General features: G+C 42.4%; 6 protein-coding genes across 6 annotated transcripts in view; 3 read left to right on the forward strand and 3 right to left on the reverse strand.

Annotated features, from left to right (window-relative positions):
- tbl3 (transducin beta like 3) overlaps nucleotides 1-9,822 on the reverse strand; it is a 35,454-nt gene extending 25,632 nt beyond the window's left edge. The window contains exons 1-11 of the mRNA XM_084488586.1: nucleotides 9,681-9,822; nucleotides 9,507-9,558; nucleotides 9,309-9,404; nucleotides 9,175-9,222; nucleotides 8,833-8,974; nucleotides 8,193-8,277; nucleotides 4,003-4,173; nucleotides 3,807-3,882; nucleotides 1,085-1,181; nucleotides 711-937; nucleotides 180-321 (exon numbers count right to left, since the gene is read on the reverse strand). Of these exons, the coding sequence (XP_084344712.1) occupies nucleotides 180-321; nucleotides 711-937; nucleotides 1,085-1,181; nucleotides 3,807-3,882; nucleotides 4,003-4,173; nucleotides 8,193-8,277; nucleotides 8,833-8,974; nucleotides 9,175-9,222; nucleotides 9,309-9,404; nucleotides 9,507-9,558; nucleotides 9,681-9,712 (1,168 nt within the window). The 5' untranslated portion in view covers nucleotides 9,713-9,822. The remainder of the gene's footprint in view (nucleotides 1-179; nucleotides 322-710; nucleotides 938-1,084; nucleotides 1,182-3,806; nucleotides 3,883-4,002; nucleotides 4,174-8,192; nucleotides 8,278-8,832; nucleotides 8,975-9,174; nucleotides 9,223-9,308; nucleotides 9,405-9,506; nucleotides 9,559-9,680) is intronic.
- A 262-nt stretch (nucleotides 9,823-10,084) lies between these two features.
- LOC311382715 (RING finger protein 151-like) lies at nucleotides 10,085-12,365 on the forward strand (the record flags this gene model as incomplete). Its single annotated transcript, XM_084488534.1, has 4 exons — nucleotides 10,085-10,105; nucleotides 10,988-11,157; nucleotides 11,454-11,550; nucleotides 11,886-12,365. The coding sequence occupies 4 exons, from the start codon at nucleotides 10,085-10,087 to the stop codon at nucleotides 12,363-12,365; spliced, it is 768 nt and encodes a 255-aa protein (XP_084344660.1).
- Nucleotides 12,366-13,967: 1,602 nt separating this feature from the next.
- Nucleotides 13,968-15,571, forward strand: rps2 (ribosomal protein S2). The gene is made up of 5 exons (XM_084488819.1): nucleotides 13,968-14,133; nucleotides 14,240-14,329; nucleotides 14,536-14,977; nucleotides 15,257-15,348; nucleotides 15,435-15,571. Exons 1-5 carry the CDS (start codon nucleotides 13,993-13,995, stop codon nucleotides 15,516-15,518), a joined length of 849 nt encoding a protein of 282 aa, XP_084344945.1. The 5' UTR covers nucleotides 13,968-13,992; the 3' UTR covers nucleotides 15,519-15,571.
- A 990-nt stretch (nucleotides 15,572-16,561) lies between these two features.
- Nucleotides 16,562-19,288, reverse strand: ndufb10 (NADH:ubiquinone oxidoreductase subunit B10). The gene is made up of 4 exons (XM_084488864.1): nucleotides 19,069-19,288; nucleotides 18,633-18,771; nucleotides 18,125-18,264; nucleotides 16,562-16,995 (listed from the first exon to the last, which is right to left on the reverse strand). The coding sequence occupies exons 1-4, from the start codon at nucleotides 19,214-19,216 to the stop codon at nucleotides 16,913-16,915; spliced, it is 510 nt and encodes a 169-aa protein (XP_084344990.1). The 5' UTR covers nucleotides 19,217-19,288; the 3' UTR covers nucleotides 16,562-16,912.
- A 748-nt stretch (nucleotides 19,289-20,036) lies between these two features.
- On the forward strand, nucleotides 20,037-25,184 carry LOC311384216 (large ribosomal subunit protein uL3-like). The gene is made up of 10 exons (XM_084488642.1): nucleotides 20,037-20,102; nucleotides 20,887-21,079; nucleotides 21,430-21,598; nucleotides 21,781-21,916; nucleotides 22,850-23,036; nucleotides 23,294-23,454; nucleotides 23,644-23,745; nucleotides 24,042-24,137; nucleotides 24,627-24,746; nucleotides 24,983-25,184. The coding sequence occupies exons 1-10, from the start codon at nucleotides 20,100-20,102 to the stop codon at nucleotides 25,034-25,036; spliced, it is 1,221 nt and encodes a 406-aa protein (XP_084344768.1). The 5' UTR covers nucleotides 20,037-20,099; the 3' UTR covers nucleotides 25,037-25,184.
- Nucleotides 25,185-25,781: 597 nt separating this feature from the next.
- The window catches only part of LOC311418783 (testis-expressed protein 2-like), a gene marked incomplete at both ends in the record, with an annotated part of 10,099 nt that continues 8,498 nt past the window's right edge, over nucleotides 25,782-27,382 (reverse strand). The window contains 3 exons of the mRNA XM_084488933.1: nucleotides 25,782-25,931; nucleotides 26,309-26,429; nucleotides 26,875-27,084. Of these exons, the coding sequence (XP_084345059.1) occupies nucleotides 25,782-25,931; nucleotides 26,309-26,429; nucleotides 26,875-27,084 (481 nt within the window). The remainder of the gene's footprint in view (nucleotides 25,932-26,308; nucleotides 26,430-26,874; nucleotides 27,085-27,382) is intronic.

A 27,382-nucleotide genomic window follows, 5' to 3' on the forward strand; every position in this document is an offset into this window, starting at 1 on the left:
ACACGTTCTACAGGTCAGATTCAGACTATCAACATTTGTGGGTTGCATGTGTGAAAGGGCAACTCATCTCGAGTTCATGTGCAAAAGGCCTAAAAGCCTATATAGCTTAAGCATCATTCAGCTTCCACTTACAATCACGATACTCTGCTGCCCCCAGGTGGTGGCAAACAATCACTGACCTGTGTGGCCATACAGGATCTGGCAGCTGTTTGTCAGGAGCTCAAACACCTTGAGCTGACAGCTGTTGGTGGCCACCACGATGTGGCTGTCGTTCTTCCCCAGGAACTTCACGTCCAGAATTTCATCATTGTAGCCCACGAACTGGGGTTAGTGGAGAAAATAACAGATGGAAACATATTAGTAAGTACATCAGAGATGTAGCATGGGACTGCTCAGCCTCTTCCAAAACAAGATATGAATAATCCTTAACTGTTAGAAAAGAACAGCATTACTTTGAAACAGATTTTCTCAAAAGCACAAAAACATTTATATATTTTACAGCACAGCAATATTAACATGTTAAAATCGCAAGCCATAGAATTAAAACAATAAATCCAATAACATTTTTGTTTTATTCCTCCAACATAATAATCAGTTAACCTCGGCTCCCCCTGCTGGCTACAACAACATACTACAACAACATATACGTGGATGGAACAGCAGGCGGCACTCCACTACCACACTGCCCGTCGGGTGGCAGGGCATCCTACCTGTTGCTGGGTGCTGAGTGCGGGTAGCTGGTACAGTGTGATGTTATGCTCCGCCGTGACGGCTGCCACACGGGCAGAGGCGCCCATGGTCAGCAAGTAGGTGAGGCTGCGGGGGTCGTCGCCATCATGGGGCTCTCCGCCCTCCTTGCCGGCGGGGGCCGTGGCCGAGGGCAGCGCCTGGGTGTAGACGCAGCGGGACGTGCTGGCCTCCCAGACTCTCAACACACCTGTCGGTGGTGGGTGCGGGCAAGTATTTTTAGAGCTTGATCATGTGTTTGATGTGCACTCGGCCAGGATTCATTTTGTTTGGTGGAACTTTAGCATTGTATTTTATTTAGAATTGGGGGTCATGGTATCCAGAACAGAAGCCTGACCTTTGCTGCCCGCAGTGATGAAGTGCAGGTCGTGGTTCTTAACACCGATCTGAGACAAGTCCTGGTCCTCTGGGAGCAATGCCACACCCTCCACCGCCTAGGTACACACATCAGAGAGATGATGAGCAACCAGCAACAGGCCCGCAAACATTCACTATTCTATAGATAGACTACAAATTGCTGCCACAGCAGTGTGGCAGCATTTAGGCTTTCCTGTGTTTGAAATTGAAAACTGTGAAAAAATGACAGACAAGATAAAAACATGCAAATAGTGTAAGACTGATGAGCTACACAAATAGCACAACCAACATATTAGTGTGTCAACTGGCACCATATTGAGCTCATTTCGCCACCACCTGCACAGAAAAAGTGTTTCATGGCAAATTATAAAACGGGTGGCTTAAATCAAGCGATCTGATTGGTTCCTAACTGTTGTATAATGAGCGTATACACACAGCTACGACGCCCATTCAGTTTACAGAGTTCTGTGTCACTCTAATAGCATAAAAGCAATAGCATAGTTCACTGAAGCCTAAAAATATGTTGATTGATGGAGAGGGTGGAAATGTTGTAAAGCAATAGGCGGTGAGTGAACTGCTCGATAGTAGGCTAAATTGCCGGTGAACCGAGCTACCGTCTCTAGCCTTCTCTCTGAAGGATGCTACAGTGTGTTGCATAGCAACCACCGCACACTTTACAGGCAGCCAGGTGGGACTACATTTTTGTATTCGTTAAAAAAAAGCTTTTCCGACTTTCCAGTTTTTTCAAAATTGAGGGTGTCTATGACTTTCATTTTGCCATACTTACGTAACCGTTTTATAAAAGCAATAGATCACTACATTCCACAGCCTGTCGTGATCTATTGCTTAAATATATAAGGCTGTTTTATTTGTGTATATAGTATAATGCTACGGTGTCTGGATGGTGAAGCTCCGTCTGAGCGCCGATGTATTCAATGTCCGCGTCTGAGAGAGGGTTAGGCTTCCCGGGCACCTATAGTGTAACGCTTCGGTGTGTGGCAGATTTCGTATACAACATTGCTCATTAAAACGCTCACAACAGTTACAGAACGATAGTACTAAAAAAGTATCAAAGTTGGCGGTCGTAACCATGGCGATAACACTAATGTTGAATTCCAGCTGAAACTGTGGGTTCACTGGTTCTTTAAGAAAACCATGCAAATTCCAAGCTGCAAATGCAAGTCATATATATTATTAGGGGTGGGAATCTCTTGGCACCTCATGATTCGATTCCGATTCAGAGGTCAACGATTCGATTATAAAACGATTATCGATTCAACAATTTTTTTTATGTACATTTCCATGCGGGATTTTCAAATATATATATATACATCTGACTTTGCTACTCAGTTTGCTAATCACTTCCTACTTGTGAGATGATCATTAAAGACAATCAACAGATGAATTACCTTATCTAATATTTTATATTAGATAAAGTCAGTTCTCTGCGCAGAGAACCCGCAGGCAGAAATTAGATTTCTGTAGCGCTCTGCAGCAGGCGAACAAATTTAATAAAAAACTTTAAAAAAAAAACTTAAATTTGTTTCCGATAATTAATTTTTCTGCATCGAGACGGAATCATTCTAGAGAGAATCGCGATGCATCGAAGAATCTATTATTTTTCCCACCCCTATATATTATTTTTTTATTATTTCACACACAAACACAGACGCACACCTCTTTTCCAAAACGCGATAAACGCCAAATTAAAAAGAAAATGAGTGTCATGCCATTTTGCTGTGTACTGAACCTATTCAATGCTCCATCAACGTTTAATGCCAAAACGCTTTATTTCCTTGTTTAAAATGTACCGCAAGATGCAGTTTTTTTTCCAAACCGAGACAAGCAACAAACCTATTTTTTTTCCTAAATGCGATATATCCACGTCGTGTGTGAGGGCAGCGGGACAACGTCTCGGGCAGTGGGACCACGTCGCGTGTGAGGCCGAAATGGCTCACCTTGTCAGACTAGGGGAAGCAGTCAGTGGCCCTGAGTGTGGAGGTCTTTATTTCATGCATTTGCATTTATTTGATTTATATTCATTTATAGCATGAGATGAGTCCCTGATATCGTATGTTGCATGTTCTCTTGTTAAAAAAAAACTAAAAACATAAACCATCAATGGATTTACAGCGTTTTTGGAAAAAATAAAACAATATTGTTGTTTGATTAAAAATCATTGTTCAACATGTTCAGACTGGGCCAACAAACTAAATATGTGGGTCTAGGTAAAAAAATGTAATTTTCCTGAAAACGATTCAAATGGACTTATAGCGTTTTGGAAAATAGCTCTTATATATACACACATATACATATATTTGTCTGCAGCTCATTTTGTTAAAGAAAATCGTGAATTTAAAAACGTGTATCATATCGCATCCTTAGTTCAGTGTATCATTACATCCCTACTCACTATACTATAGATAGAATATAAACTACTCGGTATATTATACTTTGTTTTCAACTTTTGTTTGTCAGTTATAGATTTTTCCAAGCATATTTACTATTAAATGATTAATGTATCCAACTCACAATGTTCAATCACTGTACAAGTTATTGTATGTGTAATATAGAGTTCAGATTCTGCGATGGACTATGCAACAAAGTCTATAATTTTATCAGGGACATTAAGGTGCAGCTTATAACAACATGTGGACGGGATGAAGCTCAGGGGTCAATAGTTGTACATGCCCAAGTCTCACCTCATAGACCGGTACAGTTCTTGTGGCTGTCCGCGTCTTCAGATCCCACACTGTACAGATCTTGTCCCTGCCAGAGCTGCAAGCAGGAGGGCCAGAAACATTACAGTACCATCATGTCGCAGTGGGAAGTATTGAAATAGCTATTGAGTGACACATGACAGGTTGGGGTAGGGTTACTCCCAGGGGGTTGGCGTACCTGACCATGGTGTCCCCGCTGGGGGTGAAGGCGAGCGAGGTGACGGCGCTGAAGTGGCTCTGGAGCACACAGAGGCACAGGCTGGAGCGCAGGTCCCACAGCCGGATGCCACAGTCCCCGGAGGAGGAGAACAGCTGCAGAAGGCTGATGTCTGGGTGGAAGTAAACCAGGCTGCGCACACAGAAGACAACACAGGGTTACAAGGCTCCAGACTGCGACCAAAATTTGAGTGTGCGCGACTGAATTTCACATCTGATCACGCATCTGCGACCAGTTAATTTGCCTCTTTTTTTTTTTTTACACGTTAAAAGTGGAAGGGGAAGGATCAATGAATCCGGAATCTGTAGGCCAATGAGTGTGAGAAGGATAGGGAATGGCCACTGTAATGCCCCTTTTCCACTGACAGTACCAGCTCAACTCGCCCCGCCTTTTTTTGCGTTTCCATTGGCAAAAAGGTACCTGGTACCTGGTACCAGGTAGCACGTCAAGGTTCCAAGCGAGCTGAGCTGGTACTTTTGTATGACGTAAACAGGCTGCTGGCAACTGATTGTCCAGCGGATGCAAACAGGAAAAATCACTCGAAGTTAAGTTGTGTCCGGCATGGCTGGAGTCCACAGCCCCGCTCCCGAGGGGGACACGGATCGGCGTTTCACCTTGTGGTTCGCTCCTTTCCCGGGGCTAGAGTTAGGCTGCATGTGGTTGTGTGTGACTGGCGTGGTTGGAGTCCACGGACCAGCTCCCGAGGGGGACACGGATCAGCGTTTAGCTGTTTCGTTTCAGTGTCGTTCCTTTCCCAGGGCTCGAGTTTCGCCTCCATCAACGTTACCGTGTGACCACAATAGACACGCAGTCAATGCATTTTTTATTTTATTTTATTTCCCATCATAACCTTTCCCGGGAATCAGGAAATAGTCTTGATCAGATTTCCGGGGAATCCCGTCTCCCGGGATTAAAACCTAACGACAACCCGCTCAGGTTGAAGAGGTTCTTTTCTACGACACGCCCACGTTGAAGAGGTACTTTTTTAGATGGAAACACGACGTGCCTGGAACCAAACCAAGTCGTGCCGCGCTAAGTCGTGGTGAGTTGAGCTGGTACTGTCGGTTAGGGTTAGGGTTAGGAAAAGCGGCATAAGTGGGTCATGTGTGGAGGAGGAGGGTCCTAGAGATTATTGAGCGTACGTAAACAACTGTGAGAAGGAGAACCCTATTTCACAACCTGCTATGTGCGTTTGAAGAATGAGCAAGCAAACTATTGACGTTCTTCCAACCAGCGGCTAGTGTGCCAGAATCCTGCACGGGTCTTATGCTGCTATCCATTTGTATAGTACGCCCGGCCGTACGAGTCATAAGGTGTAAATCTCCCAGTTTTCTTGCAGCATTTCACAGAGGAACGCCCCCTTTGGGTCTGTCCCACTCGTAGTTCTGAAAGTAGAGCGAGTTCAGTGAGGCTGACCATACGACTCAACAACAAAAATGGCTGTTCCGTGAAGAGAATTATTTTCTTTGTATTTATACCACGTTGGTCTTTTTAATGTTGATTTTAAATGCTCTTACACACTTGATTACATTGCTACTTTATTCCGGTCACCAATTTATGTCTTGCTGTGCGTGCAATACAATGTAAAGTTGTGTTGTTTGTTTTCGAGCTGGTTTGCTGAAGAGGCTAATGTAGCTAACAATAACAATGACTAGCCAATGAGAAACGGGAACGCTATAAGTGCTACAAGCCAGGAAATTACATCACGTTCTCGCTAGAGCAGGTCGGACATACCGGCGTTCCATACAAATGGATAGCAGCATTATTTTGCAAACCCGCACCCGCAATACTTAAAAACGCATCCAACCGTGTTCCGAAAGTAGCGCAAATTACATTCCGCACCCGACCCGCTATAAATTGATACCAACGCCTGACCCGCACCCGAAATAAAATTAGACACATTAGTACATAAGTCTCGCTCGCTTGCTGCGCTGGATACACTGAGCAGGGATGGCGAGGATAAATATGGCAATCTGAGCAATATTGGGAAATGAACGACCGTGCTCTCCCCACCACGATAACACATCAAAAGAGTAATCTTTAGGTGTTTTGTAATGCTGGCGTCACACTGTCCCGAAATTAACACCAGATGGCCATACAAATATGGAATTTTAATTTTGCCCGAAGATGGCTCCGAACTTGGTCAACAGCCAAGGAAGAGCCGAAGTAAGTACAATGCCTACAGAAGGTCACACGATGGCACCCGATCCACACACAAAGGCAACACGAAGATGTGAATTTCTATGGTAGTTTATACCCGCAGGACACATGAAGGCAGTATGGAAGTACATTGTTGAATGCTAGAAAGGCAAATACCAAGAAATGACAAAGTGAAATAAGACAATTTTTACCTGTAAGAGGAGATGCTTCCGTTTTAAATGAGGCTATTGATTTTCTGTTTACAAAAGGTTTCTGACTTGTATATTATTTATGAAAACAGAAATTTTGAAATGAAAGCAAAATTTTGAATAGTTTATATAGCATATTATATATTACTGTTTATGCCGAGATTGGTTTCCTTTTTGCCACCTGTAGGGGTCTGTGTGCAGGCTTTGCGCACCACCCAGGAATGATAAGGTCAGATGGGTGTTTGTCAGGTGAAAACTAAATGTCAAGGGAAAGAGGCGGTGGTTGAAAAAAGTATTTAGACCGCTTATTAAGTTCACTCGTTGCTTATAATGGTTTATTTGTTTCCCAGCATAATTTCCTTAATTTAGAAGACAGTTCATTTTTGAATTGTAGAATAAATGCAAAAAAAAAAATGAAGTCTTTTAAATTATTGGAAGTGAGTCGAGCTGACCTCATCTGCTGTACCCACGGCCCAAAGAACAGCCGAGGCACATCAAAGTATGCCATTCTGCAGGAACTGAATTGTGATTAATAGTGATTGAAGCTTTGGGAGATACACACGCCTCTGCCCTGTACAGTTGCTCAGGACTGACTGAGGGAGATGCTCTGAGGCTGGCCTTTTATATGTCCACGTTGCAATGACACATGGGAAACGCTTAAGCTACTCAAATTCGGCTGTCTTCGCCGACACCATAGCCCCATCTCAATGTCCTCGTCCTCTAATATGGCTACACGACGGCATTGCAAGGGCTTCACGTAGTTGTGTCGCCTTCCTAAGCCAATCGGGCAGCTTCTTGTTTCCTTCGTATTGTCTTTGTGAGGCGATGGTACCGATGATCACACAAAGACGAAGAAGACACGATTTGACAAGATGCCCTCACGATGGCCTTACATAGGGCAAAATGGACACAAATTCAACATGTAAATGAACCTTTGCAAGGTCCTTCAGCAATTTTTTGCCATGCCAAAGATTTTTCCACCGCTCACGCAGTTGCTGCCGGAGCCTGAGAAACTCAACCGGCGATGGCTTAAGATGCCCTCACGAATGGCCCAATGTTTTTTTATGATCAGGGCCAAAATTGAAAATTTCCTTTATTGTGTGTCCATCTGGTGTCAATTTCGAGACCGTGTGACACCCGCATAATCAATGTAGGCAGCAACTTCATCCCGATACTGCGGAGCCTCATCACTGGAATCCTCTACGTCCGATAGTGTGTCCGATAGTGTGTCAGCTGACACTCAAGCTCGCTTCTCGGGTGGGGGCCGGGGGCACTGCTGCTCAGGCACTGCTCTCATCATTTTGAAATGCAGGCATATTTTCTAGATGTGTCAGTAATAAAGATTTTTTTATTTGCACGTGACACCTTGAAAATCGCAAAACCCGCTGTACAGGTGTCCGACCCGCACCCGTGTCCGACGCAGTACATAATTTTTCACCCATTTCATCCAAATTGTGCGGGTCACCCGTCAGGTTTATATATTGTACAGCAATGATGCTGTCTGTTTACCTTTGTTGCATCTTCAAAAGTGCTCCAAGTGAAAGTGCTCCTACAAAGTTAGTCTGGAGCCCTGGGTTATTGAACGTATTTGGACTGATGTTGTTACTTTCACAAGGACAAAGTTAAAATTGAGCGTAAAGGATTTAATTGAAACCCGAATAATTAACTTTCTGAATCTTTTATGCATAATAAACGATTTAAGGACAGAAACATAATGTCCCTAAATCGTAAACCTGAAGAATAAAAAAAAGAGTTATGTTATTCAGAAGTTATGTCCAAGGAATTGGAAGTATAGCTACTTACTGAACAACACCGGATGAGCCCTTGAGGTTGTGAGTGCAGTACTGCTTTATAATGTCCCACAGCTTAATGGTCCCATCACAACCACCTGCAACAGAAAGACAGCAGTGTAGAACACAGTAAATGGTCTGTACAATGTTCTACAAAACACTAGCGGTATAGAACAACTGGCGTAGCTAACTATAGCTACCTATTGACACTAGGTCTTACCCATATCTAAAAAAAAAAAGTTATAGCGAAGTAATTCCGATTATAACCGACTCAAGACAAACATCCATAAATTGTGCAAGTGGTACCACTAACCCTTTTTGGCCGCTTTTTACACAGTATAAGCATGTCCTTTGTCACGTACCAGCCAACTGCGTATTCAATTAATAAGACCAACTAATTTCAAATATTGTAAAATGTTTTTATTGCATGCGTGCTTTGCATTTATTTACTGCCAGCGCCTCAATATCATTTGCATCACGAATCAACTCCAGATTCAACCTGGGAAAAAATTACATTGCATGCACATAATATATGATTGCATATGCGACCATGTTGGTGGCAGTCTTGAGCCCTGCTATAGACAACAAACATTACTCACAAGTAATACACAGGTGTAGCTCAACAAGTTAATGTACGCCTTTCATTAGCTGACCTGTGGCAAGAAGCGTGGACGTGGGGTCAAAAGTCATGCTGGCTATAGGTATGGTATGAATGGCCCTCCAGGAGCGGGTGCACTGGGCCTGCTTCCAGTCCCACTGCTTCAGCAACAAAGCCCTGCTGGCTGTCACCAGCATCTGCAGCAGCACATTTGACAGAATGATAAAGGTAAATGTGCCTCCATGAATTGCTTTTCTTGCAGAACTGAAGCACAAAATACTCAAAAAGAGAGACAGCCCAACAGGAATTAAAAAGAGTTGGACATAAACATATGTGTGAATACCATGCTTAATTATCATAATGTTGAAGGTTGGTGTGCGTGAGACTCTGTATTTACCTCATCATCATAGCTCAGTGCAAATGAGGTGATGTCCTCTTGATCATCCTACGATACAATTATAGTGAAATATAAATAATGTTATAAACTCCAAAGAGATTAGTGTAAATTATGTTTAAAGAATCGTTATTAACCTGCTCGATGCTGTGCACAATCTTCCCTGTGCTTATTTCCAGAATATTGACACGGGATCCACAGGTGCAAAAGATGAACTTCTCATCTTTGCTAATCTGAAAGAGGTCAGAAACATCAGCAACGATATGCTCATATTATTTTCCAGTAATCACTGTTCATAATGTATGTTTAAGTGTTAAAGAATATGATGGACTAACCTGAACCTTTCCGCCTTTATAAAACGGCTCAATTTTATTGGAAGCGGCATAGCTGCGTGAGAAAAGTAGCCTAAATTAGTTTTAAATTTCATTTAAAGGACAGCACACAAGTTTGGTTAGCCCATAGCAAGCTAGCGGGTTATTCAGTTTAAACGTGCAAATCATCAAACTTACTTTGTTTTGAAGTGAAGGTCGGGGTTTGCCATTTTACTAAGTCGACTTACAAATAAACGCGTTATGGGCAATGGTGGGTAATAATTTATTCGTTATACATGCAACAAATTTTCACTGATCAACAAATCCCACATGTCGAGAAGTGAGCGTCGCAGGTGTTGTACGTCATCCTAGCGCGTAGCGCGCACAACGCTGTGATTGGCTTAATAGTTTATATCCCAATTTGTCAGTATTTTTTAATGAATAATACATTAGATCGTGACTTATTATACGTCATTAAGAATTCACAATTCAAATACAATATAATTCACGATTTCTTAACGTGAGTGACTTATAATATATTGTCCTCTCTAAATTATTACGTGCCTGTTTTGTTTTGACGTTCAAAACATCTATTCAGAGCAATGGATGTCGCTAGAGAAATGGTTCGCCGTGACAAAAAACTGTCATTTTCCAACATGATTGGCGTTCACCATGCTAGAACAAGACAGAAGGCCCAGGCCTCACATGGAAAACAATTATCTCCTCCGTGGTTTAGATATATTGGTAGATATGCATATGTTAACGCGCATGTTCCCTGACTTCATGCGTTGTGAGGAAGGTTCATGTATGTGTTCTATTGATAATGTGGGTGTGTAGCTTGTGTGACATGACTTCGAGCGATATGGAGTAGCCCTACACAGGAATGGAAAGAGGCTGATCAGAAGTGAAGGTTGTTATGGTAAGTTTTGGCTTCATTGAAAAAAGTTATTTAGGATTCGAATGACATTGACAAAATGTAAATGTTTATATTGTATGTTATGTTGAGCACTGATAGTTTATTTTGTTAAATGTGTAGTCATCCGCTGACTTTCGTCTCTGTTTAAAATTAGTAAGTAAAAATAATAAGTAATGGCTTATTATATTTTCAATTTCCATTTTGTGTACGTTATTATGTAGGTGTTAATAAATATAATTTACTTTTCTTATTACATTATCTGATCTCATGGTTTTTGTTTCCAGAAGGACAATTGTAGTTGGTCCCATTTGCCTTAACAATGACACGCTGATAAGTTACAGGTTAGGGGCATTTGTGTATCATATAAGTAGTAGTAGTTGTAGTTTCCATAAACTGGAAACTAGCGATCAATCCAACCTTGAATAAAAACACACTAATACATAATTAGAAATGATAGAAATCATAACGTATGTTATATCCATGTTTTGAAATGTATGTTTTATAACATATTACATTCATAATGAAACTTTTCTCGCAACTCTGAATAAATGTGTGTACGTCATTGTGATTGGTCACCCCATGTCTCCAGGCGGATTCAGAGGCGTCACCGCAGAGCGGGGGTTACGATGTGGAGCTGTTCGTGGACACGCCGGACTACGACCTCATTTGCACCATCTGCCAGGGGGTCCTACGGTGCCCTGTGAGAGCCACGTGCCATCACATCTTCTGCAAGAGATGCATTTTGCAATGGCTGAAGAGGTACAGACCTTACTGAACATTAGGGATTATAACATCATTCACATTACACACTTTCTGGGGCAGAGATAGTGCAGTGGTTGGGGTGTTGGACTCTCAGCCCAAAGTTTCTGGGTTCCAACCCGAATGTCCGTTGCAGTTGTTTACATGCCTACCTGATGTAGGCCTCCCTGAGCAAGAGGCCTTAACCCTACAATGCTTATTAATGATGTAAGTCGCCCTTGATTGTCGGCTAAATTACTAAACAATAGTAGGAACAAGTTGCAGAACAGTGTTGACCGAAAGTGATTCCTCTCTAGGCAGGAGACATGCCCGTGCTGCAGAAAGGCTGTCAACCAGAGTGTCATCTTTGTCATGTTCAAGCTCAGCAGGTCGATTGGCCGGATGAAGATTAAGGTAAGAGTACATAAAGGAGGGACAACAACTTACTATCTTCAGATAATGTCGATTTTCAAAACTCAAAATAAACTGTATCAACACTGAGACACCATGAAATTATGAGACATTCTTGTCACAGGAAATTTGTTTGTAACTTTTTATTTAACATTCTGTTGAAATACTTTTTTGCATTATGTAGGGAATTGAATGCTCTGGAATGACCATGTCGAACTCTATCTTATGTTAGCTGTATGAACGGCCATGCTTTCACAAAACATATACTCAATTCTTCCCTAGCATTAAGTATATATATAAGTTTCCCTCAACACGTTCTGTGCTTGGTCCCCATCCAGTGTAGGAATGAGATCCGCGGCTGCTCAGCGACGTTCCCCCTCGCGGAACAGTATTGCCACAGCATGAGCTGCGCCTACGAGCTCATCCCCTGCCCGTACCAGGGCTGCCGTGCCCAGCTCCTCCGCCGTGACCTGGACACACACGCGCGCCACTGCGAACACTGGCGGCAGCCCTGCCATATGGGCTGCGGCGTTGTGCTGTCCCACCGTACGCAGGCCCAGCACAACTGCTACCGGCAGCTGAGGCAGGAGTACGCTTTGAGGCAGAGGAACCACCGGGCCATCGCCGCTGCCCTGCAGCGGAAAATGCGGCGCATGCAGAGCACCATGGCTCACATGAAGAGGCAGATCGGCCTGATCTGCGAGAGCCTGGAGGTCATGGACGACCTGCAGGAAGAGGAGGTGGAGGAGGAGGTGGAGGAGGAGGCGGAGGAGGACCAGGGGGAGACCAGCGGCGGCGCCAGTGCCAGTGGCTCATGATTAGGAGGAGGGTTCACCTTTGGGTTTTGTGTGTGTGTGAGTGAATAAGCTACATGTTTGATGATGTAAAGAAAAGTATTAAAAAATACTGTGGTTTACAGAATTTTTAGATGGTCTTTCCTGAACAGCCAATTGTTAATGCCTGTTTCATTACATGTATAATCTGCAATGTACACTGCATGCCCATTCGAAGATGGTAAAATACATGGGTATGCTTCCTATCATGTATTGCATTTGACATCTTGCTTCACATTTTAAAATCAGAGTTTAATATCTTGACTGGGGAAAATCAAGGGTCCGGCTTTTTGTCTATGTCAATGATAAGGAGTTAGTTTTTTATTTGGTGTGTAATGTGGCATTTGGTAGGTATCTTGTATGATTTGTTTTACCAAAAACATGTTGATAGCTGATTTATTTGGTGTCCACTTGCAACTAACACATGGTCATGCTATATACAATTTTTCCAATGTCACCTCAGGGGACCTATAGAACTGGTTTCATTATTGACCATTTTATTTTTGCACAGTGCAGCTTTAAAAGTGCAGTGTTTTTGAAGATAGAAATGATGATAATGATGAATTCCAATGTTGATATGTTTTTTTAATATAAAATAATAAAATAATAATATATCATAATGTCCTTATTTATCTATATAAAAACAGTAATTTATCAGTCTTTTTTACGGAAGCATAATGCATTCGCTTAAGATAAATATATTCTGCTCTGGTCTTTCTGAATTAACAAGTTAATTATCTCAGACTTCGGAGAAAGGTTTTCATTGAGAAAAAAATGAAATAACGAGAAAATCTCAAGAGCTCGACTTCATACAAGCAAAAATTATTTAAAAAAAATGATGATGCATCTGAAAAGCAAGCTTTTCTGTTACATGAGATCAAGCAAAAAAGTTCGATTACATAATTTGGCATGTTAAATAATATCGTAGCGACCCCGTACTTAAAATCCCCTGTGGAGGGTTAGGCTGATCAGCTGATCAGCCGAGGCAACCGTACTCCATAAAGGTGAGTTTCTTGCACGATTTTGCGGTAGGCCTATGTCATTAATTCTGGAAAATAGGGCAGAATTAATTTGACATAAAACCTTTCTCTGAGAGAATTAGGTCGTTAATTCAGAAAACAAGAGCAGAATAGATTTTACCCAGTGAATGCATTACGCTTCCGTACTTTTTGTAGTTCTTGATTCTATTTTTTTTATATCGATATGAAGATTACTTTGAACGTAAGTTATATTTTCCAGCAGTTGTCTTTACCAACAGTGGCGCCGCTTCCCTAAACTATCGCGAGAACAACTCGTATAAATACAGAGCGGAACTACCCCACATTCTTCTTCCTGTTATACAGATCACGTAAGTGTACCGCACATTGAATGCCTGCTAAAATCTACAATAATCTCTTTCATCTTGGTGTCTAATATAGTGATTTACATATAAATCGTCCACTGAAATGTTTAATATTATATATATTGATATATTTACTTACCGGGATATGAAAAATAAATATCTATTGACTATTGTTCTGGTGGCAATGTTGATTGCTTTCTAGCGCTTGTTTCCTGTAAATAATTGGGATGCTCATTTTTTCTAATCTGATGTTTAATCCTTCATCAGCAAATGGCGGACGACGCCGGTGGTAGAGGAGGTTTTCGCGGAGGTTTTGGTGGAGGCGACCGTGGCCGCGGACGCGGTCGTGGTCGTGGTAGAGGCCGCGGCAGGGGCCGTGGAGCTAGAGGCGGAAAGTCCGAGGACAAGGAGGTAAGCCCCACTATGTTAACTTTGCGTATTGTCAATTTGCTGTCTTCTACTGATGCCAGTACTAAACAAGACCCAAATGCGTCGTTAACTTGTTGTTTTGTTTCAGTGGGTGCCCGTCACCAAGCTGGGACGCCTTGTTAAGGACTTGAAGATCAAGTCCCTTGAGGAGATCTATCTCTACTCCCTGCCTATCAAGGTAATTTGATGTCTCTAAATCGTATTGATCTAAACTTAAGAAATGTTAAGATAATGCTATGAATTGGAACAGAAAAAGATTGTCTGCTGGTTATGCACTATCGCATGCTGCCCTATTGACCAGTTCACCATTGCCAGTGATGTTAAATTGCAATGCGTTTGCCCTGGATAAATTGACTCAATTAAATTGTTGTCTTTGTGTTTCAGGAGTCTGAGATCATCGACTTCTTCTTGGGGTCTGCGCTGAAGGACGAGGTGCTCAAGATCATGCCTGTCCAGAAGCAGACAAGGGCTGGTCAGCGTACAAGGTTCAAGGCCTTTGTTGCCATTGGTGACTACAACGGCCATGTGGGTCTGGGTGTGAAGTGCTCCAAGGAGGTGGCCACCGCCATCCGTGGTGCCATCATCCTGGCCAAGCTGTCCATAGTGCCAGTCAGGAGAGGTTACTGGGGTAACAAGATCGGCAAGCCCCACACCGTGCCCTGCAAGGTGACTGGTCGCTGTGGCTCCGTCCTGGTGCGTCTGATCCCTGCACCCCGTGGTACCGGCATTGTGTCGGCCCCCGTGCCCAAGAAGCTGCTCATGATGGCTGGTATTGACGATTGCTACACCTCTGCCAGAGGCTGCACTGCCACCCTTGGCAACTTCGGTAAGAGTCCTGTTGTGTTTGTTAGAGGTTGATTATGCGCTGGAATATTTGCTTCTCCTTGCTCTGCCCAGATTTGCCTTTGCTGTGACAAATCTGTCTTAAAATGGAGAGAGAGTAATGAGCATTATAAGTGCACGGCAGAAGGACCTCTCGATGGTGTCTTCTGTTCCCCTGTTGGGTGCTCTACATTCTGTTAGGCCAAACTGAAGTGTGGCCAAACCTCCCTTTGCCAACGGCTGCACTAATACTTTTTACCGTTTATCTTTTTATCGTTTTCAGCCAAGGCTACCTTTGACGCCATCTCAAAGACTTACAGCTACCTGACCCCTGATCTCTGGAAGGAGACGGTCTTCACCAAGTCACCCTACCAGGTCCGTACCCTACCCAGATAGTTTGTCATCTATTTATGTTAAATGCTTGTGGTAAAGAAGATGCTAATCGTGTTGTCTGTTTGCAGGAGTTCACTGACCATCTGGCCAAGACTCACACCAGGGTTGCCGTGCAGAGGAACCAGGCACCTGTACCACCTGCCACCTCCTAAGTGCTTTTGTACAGTGGCTTTGTTGAATAAAACTTGAACACCACTCAAAAGCATTCAGTCTGTGGTGCATTATTTGAATTAGTGTTGCATTAAATCGAGGTGCTACTGGAAATACTTGCATTTTAATCGGTTACCCATGTCTTGAGGTGTAAATATTACTGCAGCTTGCTTAATTCTATCTGCCATAATATACAGCTAAAGCAGCAATCTTGAGTTGAAGTCACAGACTTATCTAGTTTTCAGTTCAATGTTGGAACATTTAGTTATATACCTAATCTGCATATACTACTGGCAATTTCAGCACAACTTTGCCTAGTCCCTGTCAAGTACACCAAGCTACTGCATATTGCCCTCTTAATGTACAGAATTAAGTCACGCTATATTTTAGGTGAGGCACCAATGGCTAGAGTGAGGCAGACCTGTGGCCATTCATTGGAATGTTGATGTTAAATACTAATGTACTGGGCACCAGTTAGGAGCTAGTGACTGCAACACAACTTGGTGGGTTCAACATCGGACTGACTTAACATGTTCAATTCTGAACATCAGTACCAGCTCTAGACTTAAGTTCAATTACACATATGGGCACACTACCAGCATATTTGTACCACTGTTAAAATTCTATTACTTAAACCATTGAAGCAAATAATTGGTCACACCTGGCAACAATAGGTCTTAATCATAGGTGTTATGTAAAGAGTATTGATTAGTGTATTCTCAGACAAATTAATGTCAAGTCAGTATCACTGAAAGGTAACAGGTGATTGAGCCTATGGCCAAATGATAAAAGCCCTTGCGTTTGCAGTATTATGAACTGGTTGTCTGACACTGGGATCCATGGGAACTGCTTATCGCCGAAGAAATATTTGAGCTTGATGTAATGGGCATTAGTATATGCTACACGTGAACCTCGTATGATGGCGCAATTTCATTGGTTCCCTATCTCAGGATATTGGGCAATATCCCATGATTGAGATCTCAAACTCGGGATATTGTGGGAGCGCGCATGACTGTCGTCTCGCTAATAAAAACAAATCAAGGCAAAAAGTTATCTTGTTTATTTTGAGTGTTCACGTATAATATACACTAAAACAATTATTCACCTCAGGCTCCGTGAATAGTGGGGCAACTATTCACTTCGCCTTTGGCGAATAATTGTTAAATAGCATGCTTAGAGACCCATAATTAACTTGATGAGCTACACCTGTTTCACCACTACTATCGATCTCTATGATGAAGCCTATTTTAGGGCAGACTGGAAAGTCTTCCAACGCTTCCAAACATGATATTTCATGGAAAGATGAATAGAGTGAAAATCATGGCTACATAAATAGATCCCATAAAGTTTATTTTACAATTATCACACGGGTCAAGACTGAATACAGTTATAGGTTTTAAGCTTTCTGAGCGTCCATCATCCTCTCCTTCTGCTTCATTAGACACTTCCTTCCACTGGCGTATGCTCCCAGATCTCCATCTGCAAAATGGCAGAATAACATTAATATACATTTAAAGATATGCATCGCTGTAGCTCTAGCAATGACACACATAAGAAATAAAAGATAAGAAATGTATATTTCAGGGGTGGTGCTGACAATGACTATTTGGGGGGACGGGGGGAAATTGTTTATTGCCTGGGGTGCCAAATGTCTTTAGCTGGGTTTACCTGTAGGCATCCATGGGTAAGATTGCTTCCTGCTGCTAATTAAATGCATCTGAATTCATTGCATAAATCGCTTTGCTGATAATAGTTGCTGATAATAGTTATGACATTTGGTGGACACGTTCATCCAAAGGGTCTTACAATGAAGAACGTAGATCAATTCTTAGCAGTTTTGGCCAGTCGGAATTGAATGCTGGCAGTGTTAATGCCATGCTTAACAACTTGAGCTAGACAGCACCTTGCACATACAGTGACATACTGATACAAGTAGATATGGAGATGTATTTTCCTCCATGTACATTTCTTTGTATGTGTTTCTTGAAGACAAAGTCAGACCATCGTTTTTTCATGATATATTATACATGGTTAATTTGTCTACACTATTGCTCAAAGGGGCCTTTTCACAGCCATACTGGAACCTGTGAGCCCACTTTCTGTTAGTTTTTTCCAATACCAACTCAGCTGTCGAGGGCAACCGAATCCATGCTGAAACTAACCAATGGTCTGGCCTGAGGTACCACCAAGCATGTCACCACACCTGGTGGCATGTCATGGGACCTTTAAAATATCACAACAAGCCAAAAATACATCTATTTAGGTGGTTACTGGTGGAGTGCATGTCCTCATTGTAGATCTGGATTCCAGCAACCTGGAATCAGATCTAAATTCCAACATCTGAATCATACCTCCATGGAACATGCTTTGGGACAGAACGTGTGCCATACCATCCTACTTGGATATTTAATTATTTTATATTTTTGAGGGAGCCCTGGCCAAGTGTTCAAATAACAAACTAGAAAACATTTAGAAACTCACAAAATCATATGCCTAAAAAGACTGAGGTACGGAGGAAACAGATTTAAGGTAGCATTCACGAGTTCTAGCCCCATACAACACTAGAATAACAACGTAACAGATAATCCCTCAACATAACTTTACTTACAGCGAGACAGGAAGGCCTTCGTGGCATCATTGTAATTCTGCAGCTCCTTTGAACAGTTCTGGTGGTAGCTGTCCCCCTCCCTCTGCGTGCAAGCCCTCATGCGCTCCTGGAGGATACGCACAATCTCCTGGTCCACTTTACTGTTGTAAGGTGAAAGCGATAGAAGAGGAGAGAGAGGGAAAAGGTACAGAGTGGTGAAAAGGAGACATGATATCAAAATATAATGTCAAGAAATATAATGTATATCAAAGAAAATATCGGTTGGATAATTTGACTTTAAGCATCAATATGGACATGGTGAACATTACATTTTTCAACTGGTATTGAGTACATCCCTAAAACGTGTTATATAAATTTAAAGGAGTTAGCAAACCGATCAAGAACGGTCATCAAACACAAGGCGCTAAAATCGAGAACAGGTATATGATTACACTAGGTAAACTGGTAATTTCATTGGGTGGCCCAATCAGCAGTTGGCGGTACCAAAGGATGAGACTGAGCTACTTACTAGTCTCTCCTCCACTGCATCTCGGCTTCATAGTAGCAAACGTAGTCGCCCTCCTCGCACTCAGTCAGATCAGGGACACGGCGGAACCTCTGGTGGTAATAGACCGACTTGTTGCCAGACTGGATGCTATCAATACATTCTGGAGAAGGGACAGTACCATCAATTATCAGAACATATTTTAAAGAATTTGGTGTATACACGTGTTATAGAGGTCACATTACACACAAAAAGCATCTAGTCTGCTAACATCGTTAGCTCAAGTTTAGCACTGCAAGACGCATCAACTAAACATATGAATACTTTGTCATTGCCATTTCCAAAATCAAACAGATCGTCATGTAGCCTAATCGTCTATTGTGTTAGAATGTACAATCTCAGAAGCGCTAATAAGCAGCGAACAACATTAGATAATGATTACAAGTTTGACTCCACCAACCTCTAAATTTGGTGACAGGGAGATCCACCGAATAATAGAACAGTTTGGACGCGATCACTGCTGGACTTGGCAGGCTGGTCTGTTTATTATCAGCTGGCGTCCGACGTGGAGGCACTGGGTAAACATCTTTGTCGAAATCATCAGGCATTGTGCCTGATTTTAGAAACGAAACAAGAAAGATCCTTAAATTCGACCTAGTCTTCGGTCCTTAATACATGACGCATGCGCAGACAGTTGAATATGGCGGCTTAGAGGTCAGCAGCACACACGTTAAATGTTTTTTTATTTGTATTATCACAATGAGATTATGAAAGTGTTACAACTTTTATTCATACAGTCTTACCGGTGATATTTATTTGCTGTTTTGTAAATCCGTTGGACTTTTCTATAAATACAGGTTAAAGGTAAAAGGTCGGGTTTGGAAATATATTAATGTAAGTCCAGCAGGTGGTGCTGACGTTTCACAAGATTGCTTGTTGACATCGAGTCATTGACAGTATGCAATCATGAAATAAAAATACAAATGCTATGAACACTAAATAATATTGTTAAATGCCTACACATTGCTATTTAGAAATAAATTAAGTTATGTGATGTCAGTCATGAGAAATTAGAAATGGGGAGATCTGGTTGTTCAATGTTGATACTTTTTTCTTATCAGACCTTATATTAAAAATTGGTACCCCTGTTATTGAGTATTTATTTGTATGTATGGATCAGTATTTTGTTAACACAGAATGATATTTTGGAGGGATAGTTCCTGTACACTGCTCCAACCAGATGACCAGCAAGACCAGCTCCTCTCTCCCTCTTCTCCCCATGTCCCCCCCCCCCCCAGTGACTCTGGTCTCCACACTTGGCAGGGCTGACCTTGTTTGAAAGGTAATATGGCCCCTCAACCAGACCCAGCCAGCCAATCAAATTAAAGCTCTCACACTGTAACATTTTTAGTCTATTTCTTACTTCAACACTTGATCCTGTCTCTCTCTTTCGCCCTCTCTCTCCCTTTGGGACTGTCCAGACGACCCGACATGGTCAGTGCTCTACTCTCGTCTTTTTATTTACAATAATTTGTTATCTAAAAGCTTTTAATATATTGGTTTGTGTGATTCTATGTCTCATTTATGCATGTGTTGGGCTGTGATTTATGTTAAAAAATTTTGCTTTAAGAGTTGTGTAAAATAAATGTCATTTGTCATTGGTAGCTTTAAACAGATCACTTAAAAAATATTAAGCCTTCAGCTTCATTTTTTTTACGTTTCTTATCAGATTGTGAAATATTATAAGAAAAATAAAGGACGTAATTGTATGTGCTGCTTGAAAAAGCTCAATGTCTCTGCTGCTACATAACGTGTCTCTGAGAGAGCTGAAGACACATGGCAGAGTATCATGTTGCCGTGGAACAAACCAACACGTGTATGGCTTGTCCTCCATTTTATGACATGTCACTGGACATTATAGAAAGAGGAGTTTGATTGGGCAAAAGTGTATAATAGTTTGAAAAAATTATATATTTGCACATTGACACCTGCTGTGACACTGCTCTTAAAAAAACCGTCTGTTATACCATATGCTAAAACTATAGCCATGTAGGACTTGTTGAAGAGTCATAGTTTAAATAAGGTTTTAAAGATCTTCCAATCAAAGTCTTCTTTCAAATTCAATACTACAATCTTGTTTTTACACGTATAAATCTCTCCATCAAGTGTTTGGGGAATGTTGCGGTTTCTTTAGGGTGCAATTGTAATTGTCGACCGTATCCATGGAGACTAGTCATCGTCTCACTCACACACATGGGGTGTCGCTCTTCCTCTCCAGTCTCACCGTAAATTCCACGCCCCCCGCCACGGGCACATGGGCTTCCTGCCCCACAAGCGGAGCAAGAAGCAACGAGGAAAGGTGCGCACCTGGCCCAAGGACGACTCCAGCAAGCCTGTCCACCTCACCGCCTTCCTGGCCTACAAGGCCGGCATGACCCACACCCTCCGGGAGGTCCATCGCACTGCCCTCAGTAGGTACCACTGGCTGGGGTAGGCCTACGTCATGTCATCATCTATTTAATCTATGGGTACCCGGCTACCACCCACACGAGTAGTGACCCACACTTTCATAAACCACCACTCTATATCCTTTATGTAGTAAAAAAAAAACATGTGTATTCCTTTCCAGGACATTTTGAACTACATAGATGTGTTTGTGTATGTCTTGATGAGAAGTGCAGCATAGTGCTGTCCTGTTCGATCTATAATCCAATCCGAAAGACCGTGATTTACCAAATTGAGCTTTACTGTATACAAACAGGCCTTATTGAGAGCATTTTGCTGAACTATTGGCCCCTGGTGCTCTTCCCTCCAACAACAGAGCAGTCCAAGCGTGAGGAGGTAGAGGCAGTCACCATTCTGGAGACCCCCCCTATCATGGTGGTGGGCATCGTGGGCTACATCGACACCATCCGCGGACTGCGCAGCTTCAAGACTGTCTTTGCCGAGCATATCAGTGATGAGTGCAAGCGCCGCTTCTACAAAAACTGGTTAGGGGACTTTGATCAATTTATAGTCTGATGGGCTGTATTGGATTTAATTACACCACAGGGCCTTATTCATCCATATCTCCATCTTGGCGCCAAGATGGCCATATGTGAATAAGGCCTATTGAGGCTATATAGACACGATACATGACACTATCTGTCTAATCCTATCCTATCTGATGTAGGTACAAGAGCAAAAAGAAGGCCTTTACCAAGTACAGCAAGAAATGGCAAGATGAAAGTGGAAAGAAGCAACTTGAAAAGGATTTTGCATCATTGAAGAGATACTGTTCAGTCATCAGGGTGATCGTCCATTCTCAGGTACCCATGACACAGTGTTCACATTTACAAACTACTATGTCCAACAGTCCACTTACCATAATCTCTAATCTATGATAGGGAGGGTACGCATCCCCCACTCCAGTTTTAAGACCTGCCCTCTCTACTTCTCAATCAAGGCCTATTGGCACAGCCAGTAATTGATTGACAGCCAAGTGTACCCAACCAAATACCTCTAGGTAGAAGATCATACGTTATCCGACATGATCACATGACCATAATGTCAGCCAGTCTGCCATGGCTAATCTGTTGGCTGCCTCTTTTGAAACTAAAATGACTGTGACACACTCTGCTGTCTTGAAGCTTGGCAGGAGCCAGACCAGTGTTGCATTTCAAATGACAGTTTAAATATAACCCTCAGGAAGGGGGTGGAAGGCTCACTCAAACTGCTGTCCTGTCCAACTCACATGACAGAAATGTTTAGAGATAGGGTTGGGCAAGAATTAGAATTGCTTCTATTACATTGTACAATAATTGTACTTATTTCAGCATTTCACGAGGTTGTGAAGTCAACCTTGTAAATAGTCCATCCCTATCTTTGTTCGGCATTCCCCTCCATACAATTCAATTCCTGTTAAATTCCCAACAATTTTAACGATAACAGATATAGGCTATGGCTCATGTTAAGTGTCTCTCTGACTCCATTCTCTCTCTCTACATCTCTTCATGCCCTCCACTCCATCGCTCCGTACCTCCATCTCACCCCTCCTCTCTAAACCTCCACCACCCACTATCTCACCATACTTCCATCCCTCCCCTCCTCCATTTCTCTCTCTACCTCTCCATACCTCAATTTCCCCCCCTTCTCTCTGTTCCTGCATTCATCCATCCATATGTTCCTCTCTCTCAATCTTTATACCTCCATCCACCCCATCTCTCTCTCTCTCCCTCTCTCCTCTTCCCTCCTCCTTTCAGATGCGTCTGCTGCCCTTCAGGCAGAAGAAGGCCCACATGATGGAGGTGCAGCTGAATGGAGGGAACATTGCGGCCAAGGTGGACTGGGCCAGGGAACACTTTGAGCAGGCGGTGCCTGTCTCTGCTGTCTTCTGCCAGGACGAGATGATCGACGTTATCGGAGTCACCAAAGGCCACGGGTTCAAGGGTACGGCTGGCCAGTTTGTTTGTAAACCAAGTCTGAGAGAGAATTCATATATAGTGCAGGGTCTAGTATTCCTGTGCTTAAGTTAGTGAGCAGGTAACCTTGTATAATATTGCCTTTTCTAAAAAGAACACACACACACACACACACGCACACGCACACGCACACACACAAACACACACACGCACACACACACACACACACACACACACACACACACAAATCCTCTCCAACTGTCTGGTTCTCTGGTTGACCCCCAGGTGTGACGAGCCGCTGGCATGTCAAGAAGCTGCCCAGGAAGACCCACAAGGGCCTGAGGAAGGTGGCCTGCATCGGGGCCTGGCATCCGGCCCGCGTCAGCTACACCATTGCCCGTGCTGGACAGAAGGGCTACCACCACCGCACAGAGTTAAACAAAAAGGTGATTTTATTTATGCAACTCAAACTGTCAGGTTTTATTGGGGATGTGTAGCTAGTGGATATTTGGACTTCCTGTCAATATATTCTTCTGCCCACCATTTTATCATTTCATGTTTAATCATTTAGGTTGTATTTAAATATATATACACTGCAAAGCTTCAGAGGTCCTCATTCTTCTGTTTGTGTGCAGATCTACCGTGTGGGTCAGGGGCTCCATGTCCAGGAGGGGAAGGTGGTCCATAACAACGCTTCCACCAACTATGACGCCAGCCAGAAATCCATCACCCCACTGGTACAGGCTACCTGAAAAAAATAACTCCAGATGGAGATTTACAAAACAGTATCAATTCAAGTGTATTAAAAATATATATTTTTTATTTATTAATATAGATATTGTGTTGTCTTTAATTTTGTTTCTCTTTAAATTCTTGTTACTGTACTGCTGTGACAAATGAACCATATGGGAGTGTAAAAGTACAATCTTATCTTACCCTAAAACTCATCTGTAATGATTATCATAACAGATGTATCTATACTATCTATCTATGTAGCTGGTTTTGGTGATTTATTGATTGTGTGCATTCTTAGGGCGGTTTTGTTCGCTACGGTGAGGTGAAGAATGACTTCCTCATGCTGAAGGGCTGTGTGGTGGGACCGAAGAAGAGAGTCCTCACACTCAGAAAGGTACATGCCTCTGCTTCACCACTGGTCAGACAGTTACAAGGGAATAGATAGAAAAGTGTGGATCAGTGGTTCCCAACCCAAAGTACTGTACTAAGTAAGATTCCAAGCCTGTCTGAAGACAATTACCATAGTTTTTAAGCACCTCATTTTGTTGAACATTTTTACGTACACAAAAAAGACATAATTATTATATTTCTGTATGCTTAAAGTCCTCGTGCCTGACCTCTCGTAACCACGCATGTACCACCTAGCAACCACACACATCACCCCTGGAAACCAACAATCATAACCTCTGGCAACCACACAAGTACCCCCTGGCAATCACACATAACATGTTGGGAGTCATATGATGTGCTAGATCATCATTATAGCAGTACCGGTTTTCATTCACCCTGATATATGTTATAAACCGAGGACTATGGAGGGTGTTCTGGTGGCTATACCTAATCTATAGGTCTGATTATAGTCTTGTTTTGTTTCTCCTCACAGTCGTTGTTGGTGCACACGTCTCGCAAGTCCCTGGAGACCATCGATCTGAAGTTTATCGACACCACGTCAAAGTTCGGTCACGGCTGCTTCCAGACCGCCCAGGAGAAGAGGGCATTCATGGTGAGTTGCTCAATGTTGTTGTTGGTGTCCATGACTGTAATGAGGTGAAGAGCGTGACTACTTGTATGGTGTTTGCAGTTTCTGCAAATACTTCTGCCATTACTACACAATGCTGTCTGGATCTGTCTGCATGTCTGTATGGGTTTTGTTCTTCATTATTGTTAAAACAAGATCATCTGCGATCGCGAACCGTTCCAACCTTTGCTTGACTTCCTTTTTACCCATGTGACGTTCAGGGTCCGCTGAAGAATGAGCTGAAGGCACCAGCGGTCACGGCAGAAAAGTCCTAAAGGAAGCCAGGCTCCCAGACCCAGAAACAATAAATACAGTGTTTTACCTGTTTAACATTATGGTCACTGTAAATGTGTTGTTCAGCCATACACTGACGATTATTAATTAATGTGAATGGTATTAAATGATTTTGTAGAGGAAAACTTCTATGATGTTCAGGCATTTCTATTGAATGAAAATCAATGTCTCATGAAAGAATGCATCATTCTTTATTTGTCTGTGATACAGCAGGGCAGGACAAGGCATTGGCACTGTCCATAGAAATGACATGCATCAAGCCAAGGGTTATTACATTCAAGCAAAAATAACAGAGCATACACTTTCCATTATCAGTGAGGTCATCCAGTTCACATGTTTAAACTCCTATAAACTATGAAGACACACACAGTCTTTTTTTTTTTAAATACATTTAAAAAATGTATGGTATAAAGATGATCACAGCCCTCGCAGTGCTTTGGGTCATGCATGTTCGGCGCTACTGTTCTCGGCCAATAGAGGGCACTACAACACCGTACAACACTCGTACTTCCCTCTCGCAGTTGAACGGGCTACACATAGTGTGCCAGCTGTCCGTCCACCTGTTCAACTGTCCAAATGTCCATGTGTCCGTATCGACTAGGAGAAAGGACTCCAGATGCTCCATCATTCCTTTGCAATGAATGCCTAGATTCAGATGAAATTCTGGAACCTATGTTAGCTCATGAATAGATCCTTGTGGAGCCCAGTTGCGCCCTGTTGGCGTTGCTACTCAGAAATGTACTCCTGGGAATCCACTGAGGACTGGCGGGACGAAGAGTGCTGAGCGGGGGAGGGGTGGCAAGGAGGGGGGTTGTCCACGCCAGGGGTCATCAGGGGCAGGTAGAGGTCGTCCATGTTGGGCATCACAAACACTTTCTGTACAGGATGTAAAGCACGCAATGAGCGTTTAGAGGGCAAGATAAATACACAAGATATATTTGAATTTAGAACAGAGAATAGTGGGTCAGGATAGTCTCTAGGGGTTCTGGGTTAGAGCCCCAATGTATACCCACTGCAGTATATCTCTAGGCATCCTTGAGAAAGATGTCTAACCTACCTGCTCCATCACAACATTTTATATAATATCTTTTTATTCTAAACATTTTAAAATAAATAACTGTTGCTTTCAACTAAATAGTAAAAAAGACACTTATTTTTTTTACCATCAAGCTATTGCATAACACTATGTGAAAGAGTGAGGGGACAAAAGGACACAAAGACAGAACGAGAACCAGGCCCGCTGATAATCTCACCTGGAACTCACACTGCAGCTTCTTTTCGATCCACTCGGTGACATGGGTGAGGGTGACCTCACGCTCTCCCAGCATAGGACGCACGTGCAAGTCCAGCCTGGGAGGGCCCCGGAAACTGTACCTGGAAGAGAGAAAAAGAAAATAAGAAATAAGAGAGAGAGAGAGAGAGAGAGAGAGAGAGAGAGAGAGAGAGAGACAATAACAAAACAAACAAATTCTTCAAAGGAATTAAAAAAAAATCTATAACGTCCAATAAGCTATTGCTACTTAGATTTAAGGATTAACGAAACCAACAGTAACCGCACCATAGAGACACAATTAAACTAAATAAAAATGTTTCATTGACTGGAACAAGTGCTAAAAGGCACTTCAGCATCATCAAATAATGGGACTCGAGTCCTGAGCAGAGTAAAACATTCTGGTTGACAGAGACATGAGCAAAACATGTGAGCAAAATCATGCTTTCACACGTTTTCTCAAGATGGCATATTATTATGTAAAAAAAGATTACATAATAACCCATGGTTTTGGGTTAACTGGCAAAATGTTATTATATTAGAGCCTACCATATTCTGTCAGTTGGAGGTGGGGGGATGTTGATGGCCAGGGTCCCGGAGAGTTCTAGAACCTCCACGCTGAGCATCAGAGGCATGTTGGAGACCTCTGCGATCTTCTTCTTGATGTACTCGTTCTCCGTGGCCTTCTGGAAGTACTTGGACTTGGCTATTTTATCCACAAACCTCAGGATCTTCCTCCCCGTGCTGCCCCCAGTGTGCCTATGGATGAGCATTGTGTTGCATTAACACACAAATGTATTCAAACATGCCTTCAAAGTAAGTTATCCATAAATGGTAACTCATATTTTAACTAAAATCTTATCTAAATGGAATTTAAGAAAGCATTTAAGTTAATACATTTTTGTAACAGTGAAACTATAACTAATTATAACTACAAAATGCATTTCGTGCAGAAACTACGGTAAGTGCTGGAATGTGTGTGAGGTTGAAAATATGTTTTAATAAAGCCACATAGTTTAAGACGTAAAGAAATGTTGAATGGCTCAAGGCAAAAGAT

Source organism: Micromesistius poutassou (genome assembly GCF_964030765.1).
Source record: "Micromesistius poutassou genome assembly, chromosome: 1".
Classification (NCBI taxonomy): Eukaryota; Metazoa; Chordata; class Actinopteri; order Gadiformes; family Gadidae; genus Micromesistius; species Micromesistius poutassou.

Bases quoted from the DNA above. Each gene is read 5' to 3' on its own strand.
- rps2 (XM_084488819.1), top strand. From the start codon at position 13,993: ATGGCGGACGACGCCGGTGGTAGAGGAGGTTTTCGCGGAGGTTTTGGT. The intron at 14,330-14,535 runs GTAATTTGATGT...TTTGTGTTTCAG, and splicing joins TCTACTCCCTGCCTATCAAG to GAGTCTGAGATCATCGACTT. The intron at 15,349-15,434 runs GTCCGTACCCTA...GTCTGTTTGCAG, and splicing joins TCACCAAGTCACCCTACCAG to GAGTTCACTGACCATCTGGC.
- ndufb10 (XM_084488864.1), bottom strand. From the start codon at position 19,216: ATGCCTGATGATTTCGACAAAGATGTTTACCCAGTGCCTCCACGTCGG. The intron at 18,772-19,068 runs GTTGGTGGAGTC...TCCCTTCTCCAG, and splicing joins CCCTGTCACCAAATTTAGAG to AATGTATTGATAGCATCCAG. The intron at 18,265-18,632 runs GTAAGTAGCTCA...ACCTTACAACAG, and splicing joins ATGCAGTGGAGGAGAGACTA to TAAAGTGGACCAGGAGATTG.
- LOC311384216 (XM_084488642.1), top strand. The intron at 21,917-22,849 runs GTACCCATGACA...TCCTCCTTTCAG, and splicing joins GGGTGATCGTCCATTCTCAG to ATGCGTCTGCTGCCCTTCAG. The intron at 23,455-23,643 runs GTGATTTTATTT...GTTTGTGTGCAG, and splicing joins GCACAGAGTTAAACAAAAAG to ATCTACCGTGTGGGTCAGGG.